General features: G+C 42.0%; 2 protein-coding genes across 2 annotated transcripts; both read right to left on the minus strand.

Annotated features, from left to right (window-relative positions):
• Window positions 1–591: 591 nt before the first annotated feature.
• On the minus strand, window positions 592–15,700 carry baz1b (bromodomain adjacent to zinc finger domain, 1B). The gene is made up of 21 exons (XM_051399581.1): window positions 14,918–15,700; window positions 13,454–13,570; window positions 12,473–12,617; window positions 11,583–11,775; window positions 11,226–11,347; window positions 10,812–11,009; window positions 10,538–10,726; window positions 9,102–10,422; window positions 8,791–8,952; window positions 8,478–8,616; window positions 8,202–8,365; window positions 7,895–8,009; window positions 7,693–7,791; window positions 7,352–7,529; window positions 6,865–7,050; window positions 6,559–6,706; window positions 4,925–5,072; window positions 4,251–4,366; window positions 3,239–3,378; window positions 2,965–3,071; window positions 592–2,506 (listed from the first exon to the last, which is right to left on the minus strand). Exons 1-21 carry the CDS (start codon window positions 15,034–15,036, stop codon window positions 1,834–1,836), a joined length of 4,779 nt encoding a protein of 1,592 aa, XP_051255541.1. The 5' UTR covers window positions 15,037–15,700; the 3' UTR covers window positions 592–1,833.
• A 442-nt stretch (window positions 15,701–16,142) lies between these two features.
• bcl7bb (BAF chromatin remodeling complex subunit BCL7B b) lies at window positions 16,143–19,003 on the minus strand. Its single transcript, XM_051399582.1, has 6 exons — window positions 18,835–19,003; window positions 18,239–18,314; window positions 18,041–18,128; window positions 17,772–17,930; window positions 16,984–17,087; window positions 16,143–16,820 (listed from the first exon to the last, which is right to left on the minus strand). The coding sequence occupies exons 1-6, from the start codon at window positions 18,945–18,947 to the stop codon at window positions 16,749–16,751; spliced, it is 612 nt and encodes a 203-aa protein (XP_051255542.1). The 5' UTR covers window positions 18,948–19,003; the 3' UTR covers window positions 16,143–16,748.
• Window positions 19,004–21,489: the final 2,486 nt, after the last annotated feature.

Genomic DNA, 21,489 nt, shown 5'->3' on the forward strand with positions numbered 1-21,489 from the left:
CAGAAAGAAAAGGGAAAACCAACCACTGCCTCATCAGTATATACTGTATATACTGTATATACTGTATACACACACACACACACACGTCTGGTTACCTCGCCACAAACTGCAGGAACTTCTGCACAGTCGAAAGGTTCTTTGTGTGGGTGTTGTGACTGACACTTAAGTCAATTTTCCTGCCTGATGTGTACAAGTTATTACAAAACAAGCTGAAGAGCCAAAATACAACAGTGAGCTCCCCCCCCCCCGCCCCGTCCCGTCCCATCCTTTCATGACCAGTGAGCGCACACAGCAGCTGGAGTCAGGTGTAACACCGGTCCAGCTGACAACTTTGTCACTGAATTGTTTGTAAAACTGCTGAAACAAAAAGTATTCAAAGTGCAGGAGTAGAGCACCACCTGGTGTCCGAACCAGGACAAGCAGGGAAACTTCACTTGCACCCCGAGGAGCGGTTTCACCCACGTTCGAGGGGCTTTTAGGCGTTGTTAACAAAATGTACAAGTGACTAATTCAACTATTACTGCTGTGGAAAACTAAAAAAAAAAACTAAAAACTCTGACATGTTCTTTGAATAGACTAGGAGAGCCCTGCTTAAACCTTCGCAATTTATTGGATGTGATTAAGATCAACTAACAAGTTATCATTTACAATACCAAATAAAATGTGCAAAAAATATCAAATATTCAAAAATGCCCATTTTCTTTAACAAACATCACATTTGTTGTTTTAAACACTGTTTACAAATGTTTATGCACATAATTTCAATAAAGTATGGTCCTGCAGCTGCTGGCATAATAGGTGCACTTTACACAGGAGGAGTGCAAACTGACGGAGCATTGAGGTACCTGTTCTTTTAAAGTGGCAGGGCACTACAGAGGAGGAAAGGCTGGTCAGCTCTACAGGCCAAGAATGAGACTCCCAAGTCGGGTCCCCTTATTTTTGAAAAACGTCTTGGCACCAGGAGCTGAGATGAAAGTCTCTTAGCACTCAAAGTGATGTGATGTGTGATCTGCGAAAACCTCCACCCAGTTTTTTTTGACAATAAATCTGAAGATGGGCTTGGAAACAAAAGAAAATTTTACTACAGCTATTAAAATCCTATCGTGTTTATCTATAGACTCGCATTTGACCAGAGATAATCTTGGCGTCGAGATGCTTAGAAGTAAGAGATTTAACAGGTGACAGGAATAATTCATGTCAGCAAGTTTGTAAGCGAAGACAGGCTTCCTAGAGGTTTTAAGCTACATGGACACCATCTCCTTAACAAGAAGTACTTTAAGTCAGAGGAAACACAATGACTTGAGAGACAGAGATGTGATTGGGACAAACATTTTACAGCTAGATTTACTCATCCTGAAACACGGCAGTAAAGTGACGGCTTGGCTCATGTGTCGCGAGTGACGACAAGCCTCTGATTACACTGTACTGGTGTTTGTGGAGCGCAAATGTAGAAACAAAGCAGTTCACAGGACAACATTTTGACTTGAATTACACTTGTGTATGTGTGTGAGAGGTTGTCAACTTGGAACTGAAATTCAAAAGTCTTAAGAGCTATGAGGATCCCTCCATTATCTCAATTTTTCTTGGTTGAAAAAAAAAAAGCATCACCAATATTAAACATGTTACAAATATAAATCAGTTTTCTTTTCGTTTTTCAAAATATGAACAGAAATTTAATAACACAAAAAAGTCCTTCTGAGGATTAAGTCCCGCTGGCTGTAGGAGGAGGAGACGGAGGGCTCTTCATCATTTGTAGAAGAGCGGGACAGAAATTTAAAGCAAAAAAAGAGACGCCAAAAAAAAAAAAAAAAAAAAGAAAGAGCACCCTGGACTTCATGAGCGTTTTTGTCTCTTGGAATGTCGCTGCTGGTTGGACCGGTCCTCGTCGCTGCTCGCACCCCCGGCATCGCCCCGGCCCCCCCGCTGACGAGTTCTCCGTGTGTCCCGCTCGCCATCGCTATCCTGCTCCCTGTAATCCTTCTTGCTTGAGGTGGCAGAGGTCCGCTTACTTCTCCTCCTGCCATCATCATCATCCTCCTCCTCCTCCTCCTCCTCCTCACTCTCGCTCTCCTCATCCCTCCGCCCCCGACCGTTTCTGACTCTCTTCCTATTTGATTTGCCATTCTGCATCTTCTTCTTCGGTACTTCTTCCTCTTCCTGATCTTCATCCTCCTCCTCTTCCTCATCTTCTTCCCCCTCCTCCTCCGATGTTGCCGGGGCTTGGCTGACGCGTTTCCGTGAGCGCCGTCGGAGGTAGCTGAGGCCAGGCAGCAGCTTTTGGAGCAGCTCGGTAAATGTCTGCTCCGTTTTGACCATGCAGGAGAGCACGGTGCTGCCCTGCTGGTTGTACTCCTCTGCGTTGGAGAAGACCAGTTTCAAGTCTTCCAGGAAGTCCTGGGCGTGGCGATACGAGCCCTGGCTGAACTTTCCGAGCATCGTCTGGAAATCCATGGGCTGGGAGATGATGTCCAGGTAGTCCTCTGCCTCCTCCGGGGAAACAGGCTCTCTGTCACAGGAGGAGCATGAGATAAGGGCCGCGTTAGACTGCAGAGTTTAATTCAGTATCTCTTAACCTCTCTGTGACTCTTCGTAAGGATATTGTAATTTGAATATATTTAATTTGGGTTTTTGAGTGTCACAGAAGCTCTGGCTTTGGTAAATACAGCTAGTGTGAAAACTGTGGAGAGGTGAGGCAACTTAACTGCCTTGAATAGAAAGTTAACATGTGAGCCAGTGTCAGATAATCTAAATATAGTCACAGTCAACTGCAGCTGAAGAGCCAAAGACATGGCAGTTACCTTACACACTACTGGTTTCCACAGTGGTACAGACAAAGCACTAAGCACAGCAAGCTTACAGTTGACATAAGCTGCTCTAAACATTGTATGGTGGCTGATGCTGCTCCAGAGTACTTAATAAAACTGACTGTACATTCAAAATATACAGATTATGTTCTTAGCTCACCTGAACGGCCAGCTGTAGCGGAACTTTATCAGTTTCTTGAGGATCTCCTCACACCTCTCAAGCTCCAGCGCCTGCCTGCGCACTCCTGACTGGGAACTCTGTCGCACCTGCAGAAACATTGAGTTTATTCTGTGCTCTCAATGAACAGTTTCATCACAAATGTCTACAAGTTTCTGAAACATAGATGAACGCCTGCACTTTAAGTGTGTTGTTTAATTATTCTCAGAAGCAAGATGTATCTTCTGTAAGTGTGAGTCTCCCGGTGGTTTCTTACCAGTTCATCAATGTCTGCAGGGCTGTTGGGGCCAGTCCTCGGTTTGCTGCTCTGACTACTTGACGACGACGGCTTCTTGGATTTACTTTTTGAACTTTTCTGCCGGGATGAGGACTGCTTGTTTTTCTTCCTTGGTCTCACTGTAGAGAAATAATGAGAGATGATCAGAGGAAAATGGAAAAAGCACTTTTGTACTAAAAAAAAAAAAAAAAAAAAAGGGTACAGGAAATTTAGCTATGTAACCAAAATGTATTTCTGTTTATTTTTCATGTCACTCAACTTGCAGAAAGTAATATTTAATCAATTATTCCTGACAAGTGCTATGTGCACCGTGAGAGCAGTTAAATTCCAATTCTGCTTATGATATTAAGATTCATGCTTAACTGTCCATTGTATTGTTTTAATTTGTACCAAACCCAGACCCAGACTAGAAAGTAGAAAAATAATCAGTGCATTGCAGTTATCTCCGGAACTATTCAGCACTGATGCATATAACTTTCTTAATCGTTGAGCTGCAGGCTTGAACTGACAGAGGGGATCATCCTGCCACATACTCTGAGTGAAGCCAGAGTGAAACATGGCTTCAAAGCAAAAGGTCCAGACCTGAGCTGCGCTACATGACAACACACAGACAATAGAGACAGGGGCTGGAATTCCCCGTCAGCATTCCTCTCATTCCCAACCTTCGGTATCAAGGACGCTCCATTTTCCAAAACCAACCCAGGTGTTCAATGATTACCAAATCCAAAAAAGATAAAGATAAAGATCTCCTTTTGTTGAGCAATAGTTTTTAAATAAAATGTAATGACACAAGGATTCCAGTTTTGAGTTGGTACATATAAAAACCTGGATAGACGACCACTTTTATACACAACCACATTTATAACCATCCGTTTACTGATGTGTGACAGGAGCACACAAAGTATCCTGGTTAAAACCCTCTGGGTGAACAGTCTAAGAGCCGAGACAATTTAGCAAAACCTGGACTTCATTTTCTTTCTCTGATACTCACAGCTGTGGCCCATGGCTTTATAGTCATTCTCTTCCTCATCCTCTTCATCTTCCTCAGAGTCCTCCTCTTCAGACTCCTCCTCATCCTCTTCTTCATCTGTGTCTTGGTTGTAGTTCCTGCAATGACGAGGTTAACAATCAGAATTGATAAAGGCAGAACACCACTGCTTCGCTATTTTCCTTCAGTGTAAATGTTGGGGCTGGGGATATGCATGGTGAGGGGGGGGGGGAATAAGTACCGCTTTGGAAGTTTGAAACCAGTAGAAAAATCAGTAATCTACAAGACATTTAACATAAAAAGCAGGATAATTTATGTCTACACTGATTTTTAAAGTGCAATATGCAAATCGCAGAAGCTGCAATTTCTTAATGAAAAAGGTCAAAAGTACTGTAGTGCTGCAGAGATGCACTGGCCTACAAATCTTGTTCTCCTGATGTAAGGAAACATGTTTGGTACAGAACCCAAAAATAATTCCAACTAATCGTGAATCATATTACAATCGTAATAGCTGTCAAAATAAATTGCAATAGGATTGTATTTTTACCATACTGACGGCCCTATTGTGTGCTCACAGATTGTCAACCTCTAAGTAAGGACACATGAACTCTATAGTTACCCAGATGTAACAGTTTATATGGACAACGGAGGAAATACAGTGTGAGGTGGACAGTTACCTTGAGCGGGAGCCTCGTCTGGCCACAGTGGGCTGGCAGGCCGGGCAAAGCCACTCTCCAGCTGGAATGCGGTAAAGTGCCGGTCGCAGGCAGAACAAGTGGAAGGCCTTGTTGCACTCATCGCAGAGGATGAGTTTCTCATCGTCACCTGGAAGAGATCAGCACACATCATAAAACTGAGCTATGTTTAAATCTATTCCATGGTTTTACCTAAAATGTATTCAGTATGCCCTCATTTTGTTCTTCCTGTTTCACTTTTTTTTGTCTTCATTATCTGAAAAGGTCAACAAACGTCTTGCATGTTTTCCTTGTGCATCTGTTTATTGTCATCTTATCACTACAGGTTCACCTGTTGCCCTGCGGAGCTGCCGGTTCTGTATGTAGACCTGCCTGACACTAGTCTGTTCTGTCCTGAGCCTGCCGCTGCTGCCCTGCCCTGTGGATTTGGGCTTAGACTCCTTCAACTTCAGCACAGATGGGCTCTGCCTGAGCTCTAGACAGGGAGCAGGAGAGCATTGGGTAGTAGTGTAGCACTGCTCCACTCTAACTGCAACTCAAAATTATGAGTTACATGTAGTAAGGACTGAGTGTTTACTGAGAAAGATCTATAAAGGCAGAATGATCTAATTGGCTACAAATACTTTGTCTAGGGGTGCACGATAATTATCGGACCGATAACAGGAAATTGTTACGTCATTCCGATAAGTTCGATATCATGACGAATAGCCCCGATAACATATATAAATTTGTCAGCACGGCAGTGCCCCGCTCCCACTGTGAGACCTGAATGGGCTGCAGTGAATGCTGCGTTCAAGTGACGTTGGCATAATCAGAAAAACTCTTTCTGACTGGGAAAATTCAAGAATACCCCCTCATGTCGCAAAAGTCCTCGTTAACTCGGTCATAATTTTGGTAGTTGCTGACTTGAATTGATATCCACAGTGTTTTTCCCACACGTTACACAGAAACAATAGAAACATGAACTTAAAAAGGCCGAAAGAACGACTAGCAAACGTGGGAACAGGGAATTTCTGTCACACCATGAATGCAGCACAGCGTGCTTATGTTTGAAAGCAGACATGGCGTCGATTGTGTGGGACTTTTTCAAAGTTTCTGAAGAAGGCGGGTCGCTTGTTATTTGTAACAAATGTTCCAAGCAAGTTCCACAAGGAGGTAAAAGTAGCACGAGCTTCAATAGGAATGCACTTTTTCAGATTGCGTTTAAATAGAAATGTTTGAATCTAACTTGTGTCAGTGCATCAATTTTTTATTTTTATATATATATATATATATATATATATATATATATAATATATATATAAATATATATATATTTTTTTGGGGGTTTTTTTTTTTTTTTTTAAACTACTTCTGGAATACACTTTTTCAGTTTGTAATCCCGATTCATGTATTTGCATTAGTTCAAGGGTCTTTGGTTTTTTTTTGAGAGGCTTGCCAATAGTCTTTCATTGGAGAAAATAAATATCTCCATTTAAAGAGTCAAAAGTGTTTTTGGGTTTGTTCATAGTATTAATGTCATGATCATATATGTATATGTGTTAAGAAGCTGAAAGTCATCGGTTTAAAAAAAAAAAATTCTTTTCTGTGAGACAGCAGTTGAAGACCATCTTTACCTTTCCTGCGACAGACTTTGCAGCGAGCGTTCTCAGCAGACATGTCCCACTTTATGCAGGCGTCCAACATACCCAGCAGGACATGCATTCGGGAAAAGGTCTGGGCCTCTCGAATAGCAGTCTTCCACTTCTCTACCGCTGTCGCTACCTAAGAGGAAAGAGCACAGACTTCTTTAAACTCAGCAAAACTTTACACAAAGAAGTGGTAGCTCCATCTATATTAATGTGTTATGTGTCAGTGTGTTTCATGGACAGATTTCATTTTGCTTCTTCATGTTCATGAACATGGCAGTTTTGTTCTCCTACCCTTGCCTCTTCCGCCAGCCTCTTCTCCTCGTCCACCTCTTCGGCCTTGCTGCTTTCTTCCCCTCCGTGCTTTTTCTTCTTCTTCTGCTTGGGGGCCATGAATCCCTGCAGGAACTTTTTAATTACACATGCCTGAATGGTGATGATGCACTCGCCAAAGTCTTTCAAGCTCTCCGTGTCTTTCAACTGCGAGAAGAGGATGAAACATTTAAACAGTTATAAAGTGCAATTAAATGCAGACATGCATACTTCACGGTTTAATAATAAAACATCTGCTTACACAAGAGTGACAATATAATCAAACAGGTGCTTAAATTCATCCTTAAATGTAAGTTTCATTCCTACAGCCTGACAAGAGTGAATATTTTAGGTGTTGAAAGAAGGTTGCACATGATCACTCAACCCGAAAGGGAGAGATCTTATCCATTCCTTCAGTGTTGAACTTTCAAGGCTACTAATATTGTATGTAGTCAGACAAACTAATCACCTCATCTTTGAGGTCTTTGTCGTCATCCAGGTATCCAAGGCCTCCTTTATGGAGTCGTGAGGCGACCTCCTGGATGTCACTGCGCAGGTAGTTGAGTAGCTCTAAATGGCCATCACAGGTCCTGAGGCCCATTCTGGCCTTACGGGTCAGATGGATGGAGTGGAGGATGTCTTGGTATCTGAAACAGGAAATGGGACAGCTTTGTGTTCAGCTTCATATTACTCTTTTTTAACAACATTGTCCATACTTTTTCTAAACTTTTCCATAGCCTAAAAGTTTGCTACTGCTGGTTTGCTTTCGTGTTTGTTAAAGTAAGTATCTCTTATAATGAGTGCACGCACCTGCTTTGTATCTTCGCCCTCAGTTCACTCTCTCGAACACCCTGAGGATGAAGACTTTCTACCAGTTCGTCCAGCTCAGCTGGGTTGTCACATATGAACCTGTGTTGAGAGGCATAAAAATATGAATAAACGATTGTGTAAAAAGAAAAATTAAAGAGAATATAGAGACAAAAAAAAATAAAGACAAAATCAAAGCTCTTACCAAAGGTTCTGTCCCTGCTTGGGAACAGTAGTTTCTATACAGACGTCTGCTACTGCTCCCTGCTGGGCTCCCTCACTAATAGCACCATCTATGCTGCCATCATCCTTTTCAGCTCCTACAACATAAATGGTTAATTAGTTAAATAAAGTAAAAAAATTATGACTAAACAAAACAAGACATTCATTTGAAGAAGGGTTGTAGAGGATTGCTGGCATCAACTTCAAAAGGGATGAGATTTCAGCCAATATCAACTTTTTAAATATTTTAACACAACACACAACATATTGATCAGGATAACTTTAGGTACCTTGTGAATCATGAGTAGTGGTGGACACACCATCCTCTTCCTCTTCTACCTCAGGCTCAGCAGGTTTTTCCTCAGGTGGAGGAGTGAAGCTGTAGTCGATGCCCTCGTGCACCCAGCCTTTCTCAATGTAAAGACCAGGAACCACATCAGAGAAAAGCCAGTATCTGAAGAAAAAACAGAGCAAACCATGGTTATAAGAGAATATTTTAGATTTATATACACACATTTGTGCTTCTTTCTTCTTTCTTTCTTTCAACATGTCTGTGCAGTCCTGACCTGTTGTGATTTCTGTCGGTACCCAGTGGGGTTCTACGCATGACAAGTCTGGCTTTGGTTATACCATCCTGAAAGGCCCTTTCTGCAGCAGCCCTCTGTTTACGCATCCGCTCCTCTTCAGCCTCCTTCTCCATGCGCTCTAAGGGGAAAATTACAGTAACAAATAAGTACTGAGAGAACAACATCAAAACTGATGTATCACACAATGGCACTGCATATGTGCACTGAAGCTTGTCATTTAACCATCATATATCTGTTTAAAAAAAGCAAATTTTGAGGAGTCATCTGCTCCACTTGCTGCTACAAAAATTACCTTTGTTCTGTCTGTCCAGCTCTTCCTTCTCCTTCTTTGCCTGCATGGCCATAAGCCGCCGGCTCTTCACTGAGCTGATCATGTCCTCTGGCTCCGGCTCTGGTTCCACCTTTACTTCTTTTTTGATCTCCTTCTTAGCGCCGCCCTCTTTTTTTTTCTCACCTTTGAGCCCAGGAAAAAAAATTTAAAATGATTGGCATCAGCTTGTATCTACATTTTGGGGATGTTAATAAAAGTGTAATGACTCAAGATATTTCTATAATCTGAACATAGATAGATATAGATAGAGCTCTGTGGAAATCCCCGCCTACCTTTAACCTCCATCTCCTTTCGCATCTTCCTCTCAGCCTTCTTGCGGTCATTGACCTCTTTCAACATTGCCAGGCGCTCCTTCCACAACTCAGCTGACCGTTGCTGCCTTGCATCAACGTGGTCTTCAACGGAGTACGTCATGAGTATGCGGTGGCACAGTGCCACAAGCAGGTTGACCTTCTCCTCAGGACTCAGCTCGAACACCTCCATTGTGTCAAGCTTATCCAAGAACTCGCTGGTCACCACATCATCAAAGCCCCCCAAACCTCCGGAGTCCTCTGAGTCCTGGCCGCTCTCCTCACCATGAGCGTCACATGGTCGCAGGCACAACCGTGCCAGCTCCGACACCGAGTGCATGGTAAGCGGGATCTCGGATAGTGGCATGTCGAGCTCACTGTATCCTTCTGCCAGCTCATCTTGCAGTAGCGTCTGAAGCAACACCACCAGCACACGGTTCAGGTAGTGGAAACCGGACCGTTCTCCGGCCAGCGCTTCCATCAGAGCCGCTGCTGTGATGGGATACTGGTCGTCCGGCATCAACAGGCCTGCGTAGCACTGAAGAAAGTCCACGACCATAGCCACGTCACCAAACAGGGTGTTGGGCAACCCCTCTGGCATGTCTACAAGCTTGAACGTGGGCAGGCTCTTGTCGCCTTCTATCTCCTGGTCCTCGTATCTGCGTGACTGTTCGCGGCGGACAAGCATCTCCTTCTCACGTCTCTCCTTGGCCTTTTCTCGCAGTTTCTCTTTGAGTTCCTCACGCCTTTTCTTCATCTCTTCCTGCTTTTCTTCTTCACTCATGGCTGCCCATCGCTTCTTTTGCTCCAGTAGCTCCCAACGTTTCTGCACCAGCTCTTTGAGCTCCTCCGGCAACCTGCCCCGCTCGTCTGGGGACAGGGTCTTTGCAGCCTTGGAGATGAGAGAGGAAAGGGAGTTCTTTTTGTCCTCTTTGCCCTTGTTCTCCTTATAGTAACGAAGGAGATGGAGAGCCATAGGGTGCAGTGGCTTCCCCAGTTTAGGCGTACCCATGCCAGTACTACGGGCTCTCTTCTTGGGGCTCCCAGCCGGGGTGCTCTTAGCCAGATGCAGCAGAGTCATCTGCTTCATCTTAGGTGTCTTAGGACCAGCTTTACCGTCCTTTTTAGAAGCTTTGAGGATGTTGAGCTTCTTGTCACTGCTCTTTCCACTTTTCTTTCCTTCTTTCTTGTCCCCAGACTTTCTGCCTGATTTTGGAGTGGAGGGAGCCGAGCCTTTGCCATCACCTTTCTTTGGGGTTCCCGAGTTCTTTACCTTGAGTGGGGAGCCGTTTATTTTTATTTTCTGAAATACAGACAACACAAGACGATTAAGCAAAGCTTTGACTTTTAAGATATATACACACCACAACATTCAAATAAGATCTTAGACATGATGGTGTGCATACAAGCCAGCTAACCTGCATGTGGCCCCAGATGGTCGGACTAAGGGGCATGCCCAAAGAGTCTTTTTTCTTTTTCCTTTTCTTCTCTCCCTTCTCATTTCCTGAATCCTCATCTGGTGTTTCAGATGCCTTCAGCTTCTTGCTAGGTTTACCCTCTGGTGATGACAAGCTCTTACGCTTTGCCGAGGGATTCTCTGCTAAAAACTTTAGGCAAACAGAGTGTGAGCAAAGAACAAACTACTTTCTTTTAAATCAAGTAAAGTGCAAAAACATACCATGAGTAAATTACCTTGTGTGGATCAAGAAGAAAGTCACTGAATTTGCTGGGCAGGTTAAATTTTTTCACCAGTTCATCTTCAACCACCCAGGGAGCACTCTCTCCCATTCCCAGCCTCAGAGCATAGTGCCGGATGAAATAGCGCATGATCTCCTTGGTTGGAGGGCGCTCTGTTCTGAAGAGACTGTCTGCTGGGACATCACTGATTACCTATGAGAGAAATCAGTGGGCAAGACCAAGTGTCAAAAGTCTGTGTAGACCTCAAAAGATCATGAACCAGGTTGGTTATGGACATGGCTGACAAAAAAAATTACAGAAGAGTGATATACTGTCATTGTTTTCAAAACAAGACTAATCATTATCTGGGACCAGGAAGGAAAAATAGTTTATACACTTTTTGTTGACTGCTGACAACAGGATACACACCTTATCCTCATTGATGAGCTTCACGTCATATTTGTGAGGAAGGAATTTGGGCATCACCCATTTTTTCTTCTCTTCCTTCATGGCAGTGGGAAGTTTCCTTGGTGAACGTCGTGCCCTGTCACCTGATAGTAAGAAAACAATATAATGCAAAAAACAGAAAAAAGTGGTTAAAACTGAAAGATTAAATGTTTTTACTTTCTACCTATTTCACTAAACAAAAACCAACTATTCTGGTCCTGCTTTTATCAAACAATACAACCACCTGTCCTGCGGCTAGAAATTGATTGATCATTCTACAACATGTGTGGTTTTATCCATTCAAAAATTCTGTTTGTTTAAGCACTGATTGGTACTCACTGAGACTCTCTCTCCTGTTCTCCTCCTCTCGGGGAGGAGGTTCCTTCCTCTGGTTCTCCTGACTTGCATTCTCCTTGTCGCTGGATGGAGAGTCACAGGCACCTTCAAGCTTCTTCTCCGCTGTCTCGCCCTCTGGGTTTTCCAGGGGATGGATCTTTACCACCTTCACTTGCAAAGTTTTGTCCTTCCCAACCTGAAGTGAAAAGTCCACATCAAGAAGAAGCTTTCAATTAAACACCTGCTTACTGCTGCACTACCACTGAGGATGGGTATCAGTTAGATTTTACATTAATGTGACGTCATCAGCCAAACCTTACTGCATTAAAATCACCTGTGGAGTGATCACAATTTTTAATAACCAAAGTTCTGCCAAAGCAGAATAATATGGCTGAACAATAAAAAAAACTAATATTGTGATTATTTTGAAATAAATCATAATAACCATGGGAATCACGATTAGTGGGATTAATCATTTTTGTATAGCAATTTTCATTATTACAAAAAAAAAAAAAGATTAAAATCCTGATGTGACACTTGTTGGCGTCTCCACACAACAAATGTTTTTTTTACATCAGGAAAACAAGATTTGTAGGAAAGGGCATCTCTGTGACACTAAAGCACTTCATTATAATGCTGTTTGTCACACATTTTTCTTTTATTAAAATATTTCAGCCCTACCAAATATTAATCTAAAAAGTGTAATATGCTTTAGTAAACAGTGAGCAATAATTTTACATATAGCTAATGTATTGTTAAAACTACAAAAACATTTTTACGGTCATCTAATGTGTCATCTTGTGTGTAACACAAGGAATAAAAAACACAGGAGTCGCTGCCTATGATCCAAATTTTACATAACCAGGATTATACATTTAAGGAGTAAAACTGACCAGGAAGTCGCATTCTTCATCCACAGCATACTTGGTGAGGATTTCCACCCAGGCCATTTCAACCAGTTTGTCTAAAGACACTGTGTTGTGGTGGACCATCTCCAGAACCGGTTTCTCAAACCACTGTGGATACTCTTCCTGAAGCCTGCACACAGAAAGTGGTTAGTCCAAATAAAAGTACAATATAGTTTGCATCTTGCATTTCCATCATGTTTTCATACTTTTATACAATGTAAAATGAGACACTGTTATCACATCAGACATAAATTAAATTTAATCATGGGTGTGATCTATTCTCTTCATGACATAAGGTCTGTCACATTGTTTGGATTTCTTTCATCACAGGGACAAGAACGTTGAATAACAGCATAACAAAGGGCGGAGAGTGACCAGTAGGGGGAGTAAAATCTCTCAGTGGATATGATTAGACAAGAGCTTAAATACAGCTTGTGATCCTAAGTGACTTGAGCTCTGGGCAGCTGAGCACTGCTCTGTGCTGTGACATCTCTTTGGGCCACCTTGCTCTTGCTGACAGCACATGTACATTATAGAATACATACACCTTTTTGGTGTTAAGTGGACTGAAAGAGATCAGTTAAACTATTCTTAAAAAATGATTCCACCCTTTCCTTTTGCAGATCAGGATATGGGAACTCTCCCCAGACCATTGCAGATTCAAGGATGACTCAATCACACACACCCTCTAAATAGAATAAGAGGAGGAGCACTAGATTTATCCAATCATAGCAAAGCAGCGGGCCTTGTGACCTTCACTGGGAGAGTATAGCCCTTTCCTGATACTACAGAGCTTCTGATAATCTGTATTTCTGTACATCTAATGATACACACACACAGCCTATACAAAATCTATATAGGAGGTGGACTGTAGTCAGCAAAGAAGACCCTTAATTCACTAGTTGGATGGAGTCGTGAACACACACACACACACACACACACACACACACAGGATGAAATACTCACAGTTCAGTGACTTCTTGTTCCTCCTCCCATGCTTCCTTGTGTGTGAGCTGGCTGCTTCCAGTGCTCTTGCATGTCCAGATGCGCTCATTATACCGCTGTACACGAGCCTCATACTCTCTGGAAACATGTTGTCAAGGAAATTACAATAGTCGCATGTAAACTGTTCCTCCTCATTTAACCATTTGCTTGCTAATTACTAGCAAGACATACGTGGTCCATTGTTGACACATTAGTGTAACTGGTGTCAGTAATAGGTTGAGGTTGAAAGCCAGAACGCACATATAATCTCATAATAAAAATCTAAATGTACATAAAGTGTACAAAGGGTTTAAATAATGTAAACCTGGGGGAAAAGTTAGGGGGCTGCTGGGAAAGAATAATGATGGTGAGGAAAGCTGGAAAAACAGTTGTGGCTCACTAAGATGAACCGGAGCCCAGTGGGAAAAGTAAAACACACTTCTGGAGTAAAAAGTTTCCTCTCCCTGATTGTAAAAACCACAGCAGTAAAGTGAACGACATTTACAAATCGTCTGCGTTGGACGGGTTTCTGTGGAAAGGCTGGTTGAAGGCCTGTGCTTCACATCTTCACATAGCAGTGATTATAGAGATACTGATGTTAAATAAGGTCTTTACAGTCTAGTGGATAACAAAGCGATGTGTTGGCAGAAGTCTAAACTTACAATAACTTATAACACGTTGTAGCAGATGTACAAGTTGCCATAAACACATGTAAAGAGCAGTTTTTAGTGTGTCACTGTGAGTTGTCATAGCTGGTTTCAGTTCAGGACCGGTGACGTTCAAAGTTTTCACATAAACACCAAAACAAGCGGATAAAACTTTTACACCGCGATATCGACCCAGAAAGATCTCCTTCAAACACCAAACCTTCACCACTCAACTGTCGTCCTCTCTCTTGGAAAACTTAAACAACAAACAAAAGAAGAATAAGAAGAAACAAATGTACCGGTAGCTAAGGCTAACTGTAATTAGCCGACGGGCTATTGTGACATAACGGGGGAGCTAACGTTAGCAACGTGCTGGCTAACTCCGCTAGCATTGGTAGCTGACAGCGGGGCCGTAAAAGGCTCACAGTGTGAAAGGACGCCTCTGAACAACTCTCTACGTTTGAACTAGACGTGAGAGTTGAGCCATGTGCCGTACGACAATCGTACCTCTGTGTTAGCATTGGGAATCAGGCAGCTAACGCTACAATGGAGCTGATTAGCAAAGCGGAACGATAGCTAGCTAGCTAGCACGCTCGTCACCCAGTGTGAACTGTGGACATGCGGGCTGAATGTGGGCAAAGTGTCAGGTAACATCAAATTACGAGCCGCTAGTCAGACCCACGGTGGCCGACATGTGACCGGCCTCGGATAAAAGCGGTGTTCACTCAGTTATAAGGCTGCTGTGTGCCGGCGGTCTCGACCAGAAGAGGCTGAGCAGCAGCACCGTGTTGAAGGATACTCTTTGTTCCTGAAGGCCTCGTTGGTGTGCTCGATGATGTAGACCTCCTCTCCCGGGCCTGGTGGCTCGGCTAGCGGCTTAGCCAGTGGGTACGGTTTCCGGCCTAACAGCGGGGCCATCTCAAATCCACAGACGGCACGGGACGCCCACGCTCAGATTCAACCTTCTGGCGACAAACTAGAACAATAATAAACAATAGTCTGTCCTTAGCATGTATCCAAGAGTCCCGGAATATCTGAGCACGTCTCACGTTACCGCCGGCAGGCCCGGCTCTCAACGTGTAGCAGCTAGCTGGCTAGCTAGCAGGCTGGATCGCTATCTGGTTGCAAAACAATAACAGAGCGCTTCTTGCCGCCCGCTTCATCGCATCCTCCTCCTCTCCTCTTGTAGCGGCCTCATGCTGCTTGTACGCAATCCCTTGGGTGTAGAACAGGTTGCCGGACTCGTCTCTCGGTATAGTTGGGAAACTTTTACCTCCTCCAGATGAACATGAAAGGACGCGAACCACACCGAAATCAAACTCGCGGCAAACAGCCAAAGCTCAGTTCAGCGGGAGGTCTGGCGCGCTGTTACAGTCACAAGTCTTTGCAAACTAGGCCTGTTCTCGTTTGATCAGCTGTATTCGCGGCATGTTCGTACTGTCGGAGCTTCTCGTTATCAGATAAGAGCGTTAGGAAGTGTTACGGGGGGAAAAAGTAACCTGGATCAATCAAGAGGTTAATTCCTTGTCGAAATGGCGGGAGATTCTAGTCCACCGGCACAATTCTGTACGCCGTCACTACTCCGTTTCCCCGGCAGCAAGCGGCGTCGCATGCAAGTCCCGCCCTCTCTCTGCGTTCATTGGCTCCCTCGGTGAAGCGCCCTCGTCGAATCCGTCTGATACGGCCTCTGATTGGCTGATACGTCGTGTCCATTGTCCGTGCAGAACTGCCCCTTCGAACAAACCACGCCCGTACAGAATATAAAGTGGAGGCTAGAGGTCAGCTGATGACAATAAGATTATATTATCGATTTAGATTATTAATGTACTCACTTCAACATTTTGATTATGTATCTGTAGAAAACTGATGATGACTCGATCCTCTTTGAATTATCTAATTAATTATTGAACCCATTGTCTGGGCTCCATTTTGAGCAGGTCTGATTAAACAAAAGGCCCTGCCTTCATTATATAGTAGAGTAATTGTCACATTATGGTGAATAAATACAAACCTTGCAGCACTGATGGATTGAAATAGAAAGTAGCATTTATTATGGTTTACAACGGCTTCAGTTATAAACATGGGCAAATTATATTATAAATATTTAAAAAAGCATTTTATTCTTACATGTGATAAGCCGAAAAAGAAGATCTGTTCCAGAAAGGTCATTGTATTTAAAACAAAATGGCACATTTAAACATCAAGCAACGCTACGCATTCAACACCTTTTCAAAATGGCCTGTGAACCTAAAAAATAAAGCAATACCGTATGGAAACATGCTAAAGTAAAATTGAACTGCATAAAGACTGAATATGAAATAGTTAGTTGCCATAAAGCTAAACATTTACAGCATGTGAATCGAAATACGCACCGCCTGCAACAGCAGTGACTTGTCACACAATGTTTGGAAAATCCTCTCCATTCATTTCAGAAATCACTTAAAACAGCAACACTTTAAAGACCTTTAGAAGTGAACAAAGATTTTGCAGTAAATATTTTTTTTTGTAATTTGCTGAAATGTAATATTTGCGTAAATATGTCAAGAGAACCTCAGAATAAATTTGAAAGCTAAGCTAATCATACTGAGAACAGGTATCGTGTGTGTTTGAACAAAATCATTATAAATAAGCTATCTCAGAACGACATTTTCTCCTGTGCAAATCTTCTTCAAAGGAGGCGCTCCTGATTCATCCAATTCCTCCTGTAGATTAAAAAGAAATAGATTAAATAGGTTACTTTAATTTGAGAAACTAGAAAAAATTATAGTATAATTAACACCAGTTTTACACAATGGAACAGATTGATTAAATACAAATTTAATTCCTATTTAATCAAGGAAAACGTTTGGTTTTCAGAGAGTGAACCTGTGTGTCTGGGGTACTCCGTCTGACGGTTCCTGATGAAAGAAGGTCCTCCTTGATGAGAGTCGGGGGCTCATCAGCCCCCTCCTGTCCTGAATGAACTGGCTCTGCATCCACATGGAAGAGAGGAATTATATCCTCGTTAATGCAGCTTTGACAGAGACAGTACAGCACACAACTGAGATGTCATAGAGATGTGCAGTCTTGGGGAGTAACAGATTACACGAGTTACGTAATCAGGATACAAAAAGATTAAACCCATTACAGTTGCACAATAAAAGTCGTAATCAGATTACAGTAGGATTATTAAACATTTTAAAATATAAGAGGACACATTTTAATGTAAAATATCTTGGTAATCTTCCTAAGGTTACATTGTTCTGTTATCTTATAGAATAAACACATCAGTACCTCTTCTTGATATTTCTTTGCTCTTGTCTTTATTTGCATATTTGAGTTCATCCAAAAGTAACAGAAAGTATCATGTTACACTAGTTTAATACTGTGTTACTGTGGTTACGTTACTGACTGTATTTAGTAATTGTATCAGATTACATTTTTAAATAACCCTCCCAACCCTGGTGATATGTAAATGTATTTCTTATTGTTTATATTTGTTACCAATCATCAGAGAATTGAAGGTTAAACACCTTATTAGGACACAAGTCCCATAAATCCTCATAATAATCCGCGTTGGGCCAGTTGATTATTAGAGCCGAGGTTCCTTGTCATTTAGCTTAAGCATCGATACAACACCGTATCTATTGTGTGTGGAATAATGTGCAACATACCATCCACACTCTCCTGGCCCAGCATTGGGGGCTGAGAGTCTTCAGTTCGGAGGCTGGAGGTATGCGGAGGGCTGACCTGCTGGGAGCTGGAGGTGCTGCTGCTGTTATCCATTTTAGGCTGGTAAACGTCCGACAGAAAGCTCTGGTTGCTGTTTTCATCTAGTGGCAGAGAGCACAGGAGTTGTACTGAACACCAGGCGAATGATTTGACTCTCACATTGTGTGGTTGTGTGATATTCTGTCATATTGGCAGTGGATTGAAGACTCACCAGTGAAATCCAGTAAAGAGTTGGTATTTTCCAGGACCACATCTTTCAGTCCTCTAACATCTCCACCTGTGGATTTGGTGCGATATATCTGACAACAAAGAGAGGGATTGTCAGATTAGACTCCTTATCCATAAGCTGCATTCATTCAAATGCACCCATGACAGTAATAATACATTTATACATGGCAGAGGACCCTACCTGCTTTGTTTCTGTCACTGGCACCCACTTGAATATGCGTAGGGATGTGTCTCCAACTGTCACCCATTTCTTCTCCCTGGGGATGAAATTAGTTTGTCTCATTATCGAGAGGAGCTCCCGCTCACACCATCTGCTTTAATACCATTAATCTGTAACATGACATACATACTACATGCTCGTGTCTGTCCACAGCAGGGAGGGCAGCTAATCAAATATCATATCATGCTCACTGATAAGCCGTCGTTTACTTTTACAGGAGCATGTACAACACATGTTAATATATATGTATATATGTTTATATATAAATGATGAGAACAGGGTGGGAATATGTTGATTAATTTCACTGTGATGTGACAACAGGACAGTCGTCTTCATTACGGCGCTCAGCATGTGAGGCTGTAGCCATATTGACAGCTCTCGGCGGAAAAAAACTCAGCTAGCCCCGCCTCTCCTGTCAACCCGGGGCGTTGATTGGTCCGCAGCTCCGTCAATCATCTAACTTTTCCGACTGAAGTTTGTTGAGCGACGCAGCACATATCAGGCTACAGTCTACTAATACATTTCCCTCCATATTGTGCCTCGGACAGCCTACTTACCATTTGCGCACTTTCTCGATGGCCGCCAGCACCTTTTTAATGTCATCTTTAGCCCGACTTCGTGTCTCAGCGCGGCCTGATCGTCCCGACATCTTGATGCTGTTATGATTCATCTACAGATGCATCTGAAAACTTCAAGACCAAGCCCCAGTCCTCCGTTACAGTGGTAATCTCGCGAGATTTCATGGTCTCAGTGGGTTTTTTTTTTTTTTTTTCCCAGCGCCTTCATCCTCCTCAGTACTGTATGTACTGTAAAGGAAGGGTGGACACATTGGGTGTTATTTATTTATTTATCCATCAGATACTGTGGCAGTAGCTCATACTCAAGTACTGTATTATTTTATTTTATTATTCTTCTTTTACTTTTACTTTCATTTTGTGCTATTTTATTTCTCTCCAGATTAAGATTGTACACAAACTACACAACAATTGTTACAATGATATTCTTAGTCCTCAGGCTGCCTCCAACAGTGCTCATTTAAATATGTATAAAAAGAAAATCATCATATAAGTAAAATTATAATCTAAGACATGGGGCGCCCTGGTAGCTCACCTGGTAGAGCTGGCTGATAACCTGTGACATACAGGGCGTCCTCCCCTCCCTCTCTCCCCCTTTCCTCTCAATCTTCAGCTGTTCAGTGTTATAAAAGCAAAAAAGATACATATAAAAAGTACCCAAGACATAAAATAGTGCAGAATTTATAACACAATATGATGTTTAAAATAAAATATGATACAGCAGTAAACAGGTGTACAGTAGCCTAGTGGTAAAAGATATAAACTGTAATGTTATACATTTATAAATGTAATGAGAACAGGTTGTAGACATAGCCTAAATATATATATACTGTGATTGATAAACAGCTTGTTAACAAACAGTAAAATACACATATTTCTATACATACATATGTATATATACTATAAACAGTACTACATTTATATATAAAGAAATATAAACATGGTAATTAAGCAGGTGCAGGTATAAGTCAGTGCAGTATAATATGTACAGTAGTAAATTTGGTATAAGTATGACAGGTATTATATTGCATTGATAAAGTTAAATCCAGCGGTTTCCACCCTTTTTGACCCTCTGCAAAAGAAACAATATCTGGTTGGGGCCCCTTGTCCCATTTCAGATGTCTGTTGTTAGCAGTTCAAAGAATGATTTTGCTTCAGATGGTTTTTATTAAGGTAATTGTTAGAGGCCCAAAGAGGTAACACACCAGTATTTCACAAAAAGCAAATATTAGAGAATGTTTTAAGAAATGAGCACAGATTTGAGTTTATTCTTCTTTCCTCTCCTTTTACCCATCTGATGATCTATCTTGTGACTCTCTGGAGGGTGCTGACTCACTGGTTGGTTGGTTAGTACTTTGATATTTTAAGTACATTTAGCTGATGATACTTCTTCACTTTTGTGAAGAAGTGGGATTTCAATGCAGGATATTTACTTCAAATTGACTTTTTTTGTGCTATTGGTGCTTTTAGTTGAGGACTTGAGTAATTCTTCTTCCGTCTATTTATCTGTTTGATTGTGATTTATATTTCTGTGCCACTGAAATAAAAACTTGTAGCTGTTCTTCCTGCCTTTCTGTCTATTGTTTTCTATTTTTGTGAATTTAAAAAACTTAATTTGCTCTTTCCACTGTAGATCAAAGCTTGGTTAAATGTGCACTACTCTTGTGTTGTGGTTACCATGTTTGACCAACAGAGGGTAGCCTTGAGTCATGCAAACCAAAAAGATGCTGTTCCTATGTTAAAGACTGAGAGCAAAGGTTGAGTCTGTTGCAATTTTGATTCATTAATTATAGTAATGATCACTGACAGGTGATTATGCTTCACTCTCCTATATCCTCCAGGGAATAGAATAGCAGAATCAGCTCTCTGTAACCAGCTATTACCAACCAAATTCACATTGTGCTTTACAACGGTGTAGCTCCAGGGAAAACCCTGTATAAAATATTGTGTGGTGACATAAAGAGGATCAAAGAAGAGGTATTATAAGCACTCCCACTTAGCAATCAATATTTGATGACATACAGTGTCACTGATCAGACGGTGCTGACAGCATTCAGTGTCAGTCTATTGATACTTGGACAAGTGGAGCTGGCACTGATCGTGACACCATGAGGGGAACTCATTGTTCATTTCCTGCACAGCTTATGGGCTAAAGTAGCTGCTGTATTATCAGTGGAAAGAGATTTTTGACTAACTGGTAAAATGTGATGTTGTGCATAATATATTATAATGTATTCAAACTTCTAAGGGTTTCTGTTGATTGTGTGTCATTGTTTGTTGAATAGATTTGAGCCTTTTCCACACAAAAAGGCAGTTATTGTGATGTTTACCGTTAAATGATTGCTGCCTACACTAACAAGCATCATTTCAACAACAATAATAAAGTCAATATGTGTTTTTGTCTTAATTTACTCCTGAAATATCCCACACAGCAACGGCTTTAGTAATTGTTGAAGCATTGTGTGAATTATGTCTCAGACTGAATATTGTGCTTCGTGTTGTGGTAAAGACTTATATGTGTGTTTGATAAGACTGCTGATATATTATTTTACACAACCAAATTAAAATCTCAACACGGTAGTGATGCTGTGGGCGGGTCCAGCTGGAGCTCCAGCCAGTAGCTGACAACAGTGGGAG

This window comes from Dicentrarchus labrax, unplaced genomic scaffold (genome assembly GCF_905237075.1).
Source record: "Dicentrarchus labrax unplaced genomic scaffold, dlabrax2021, whole genome shotgun sequence".
Lineage (NCBI taxonomy): Eukaryota > Metazoa > Chordata > Actinopteri > Moronidae > Dicentrarchus > Dicentrarchus labrax.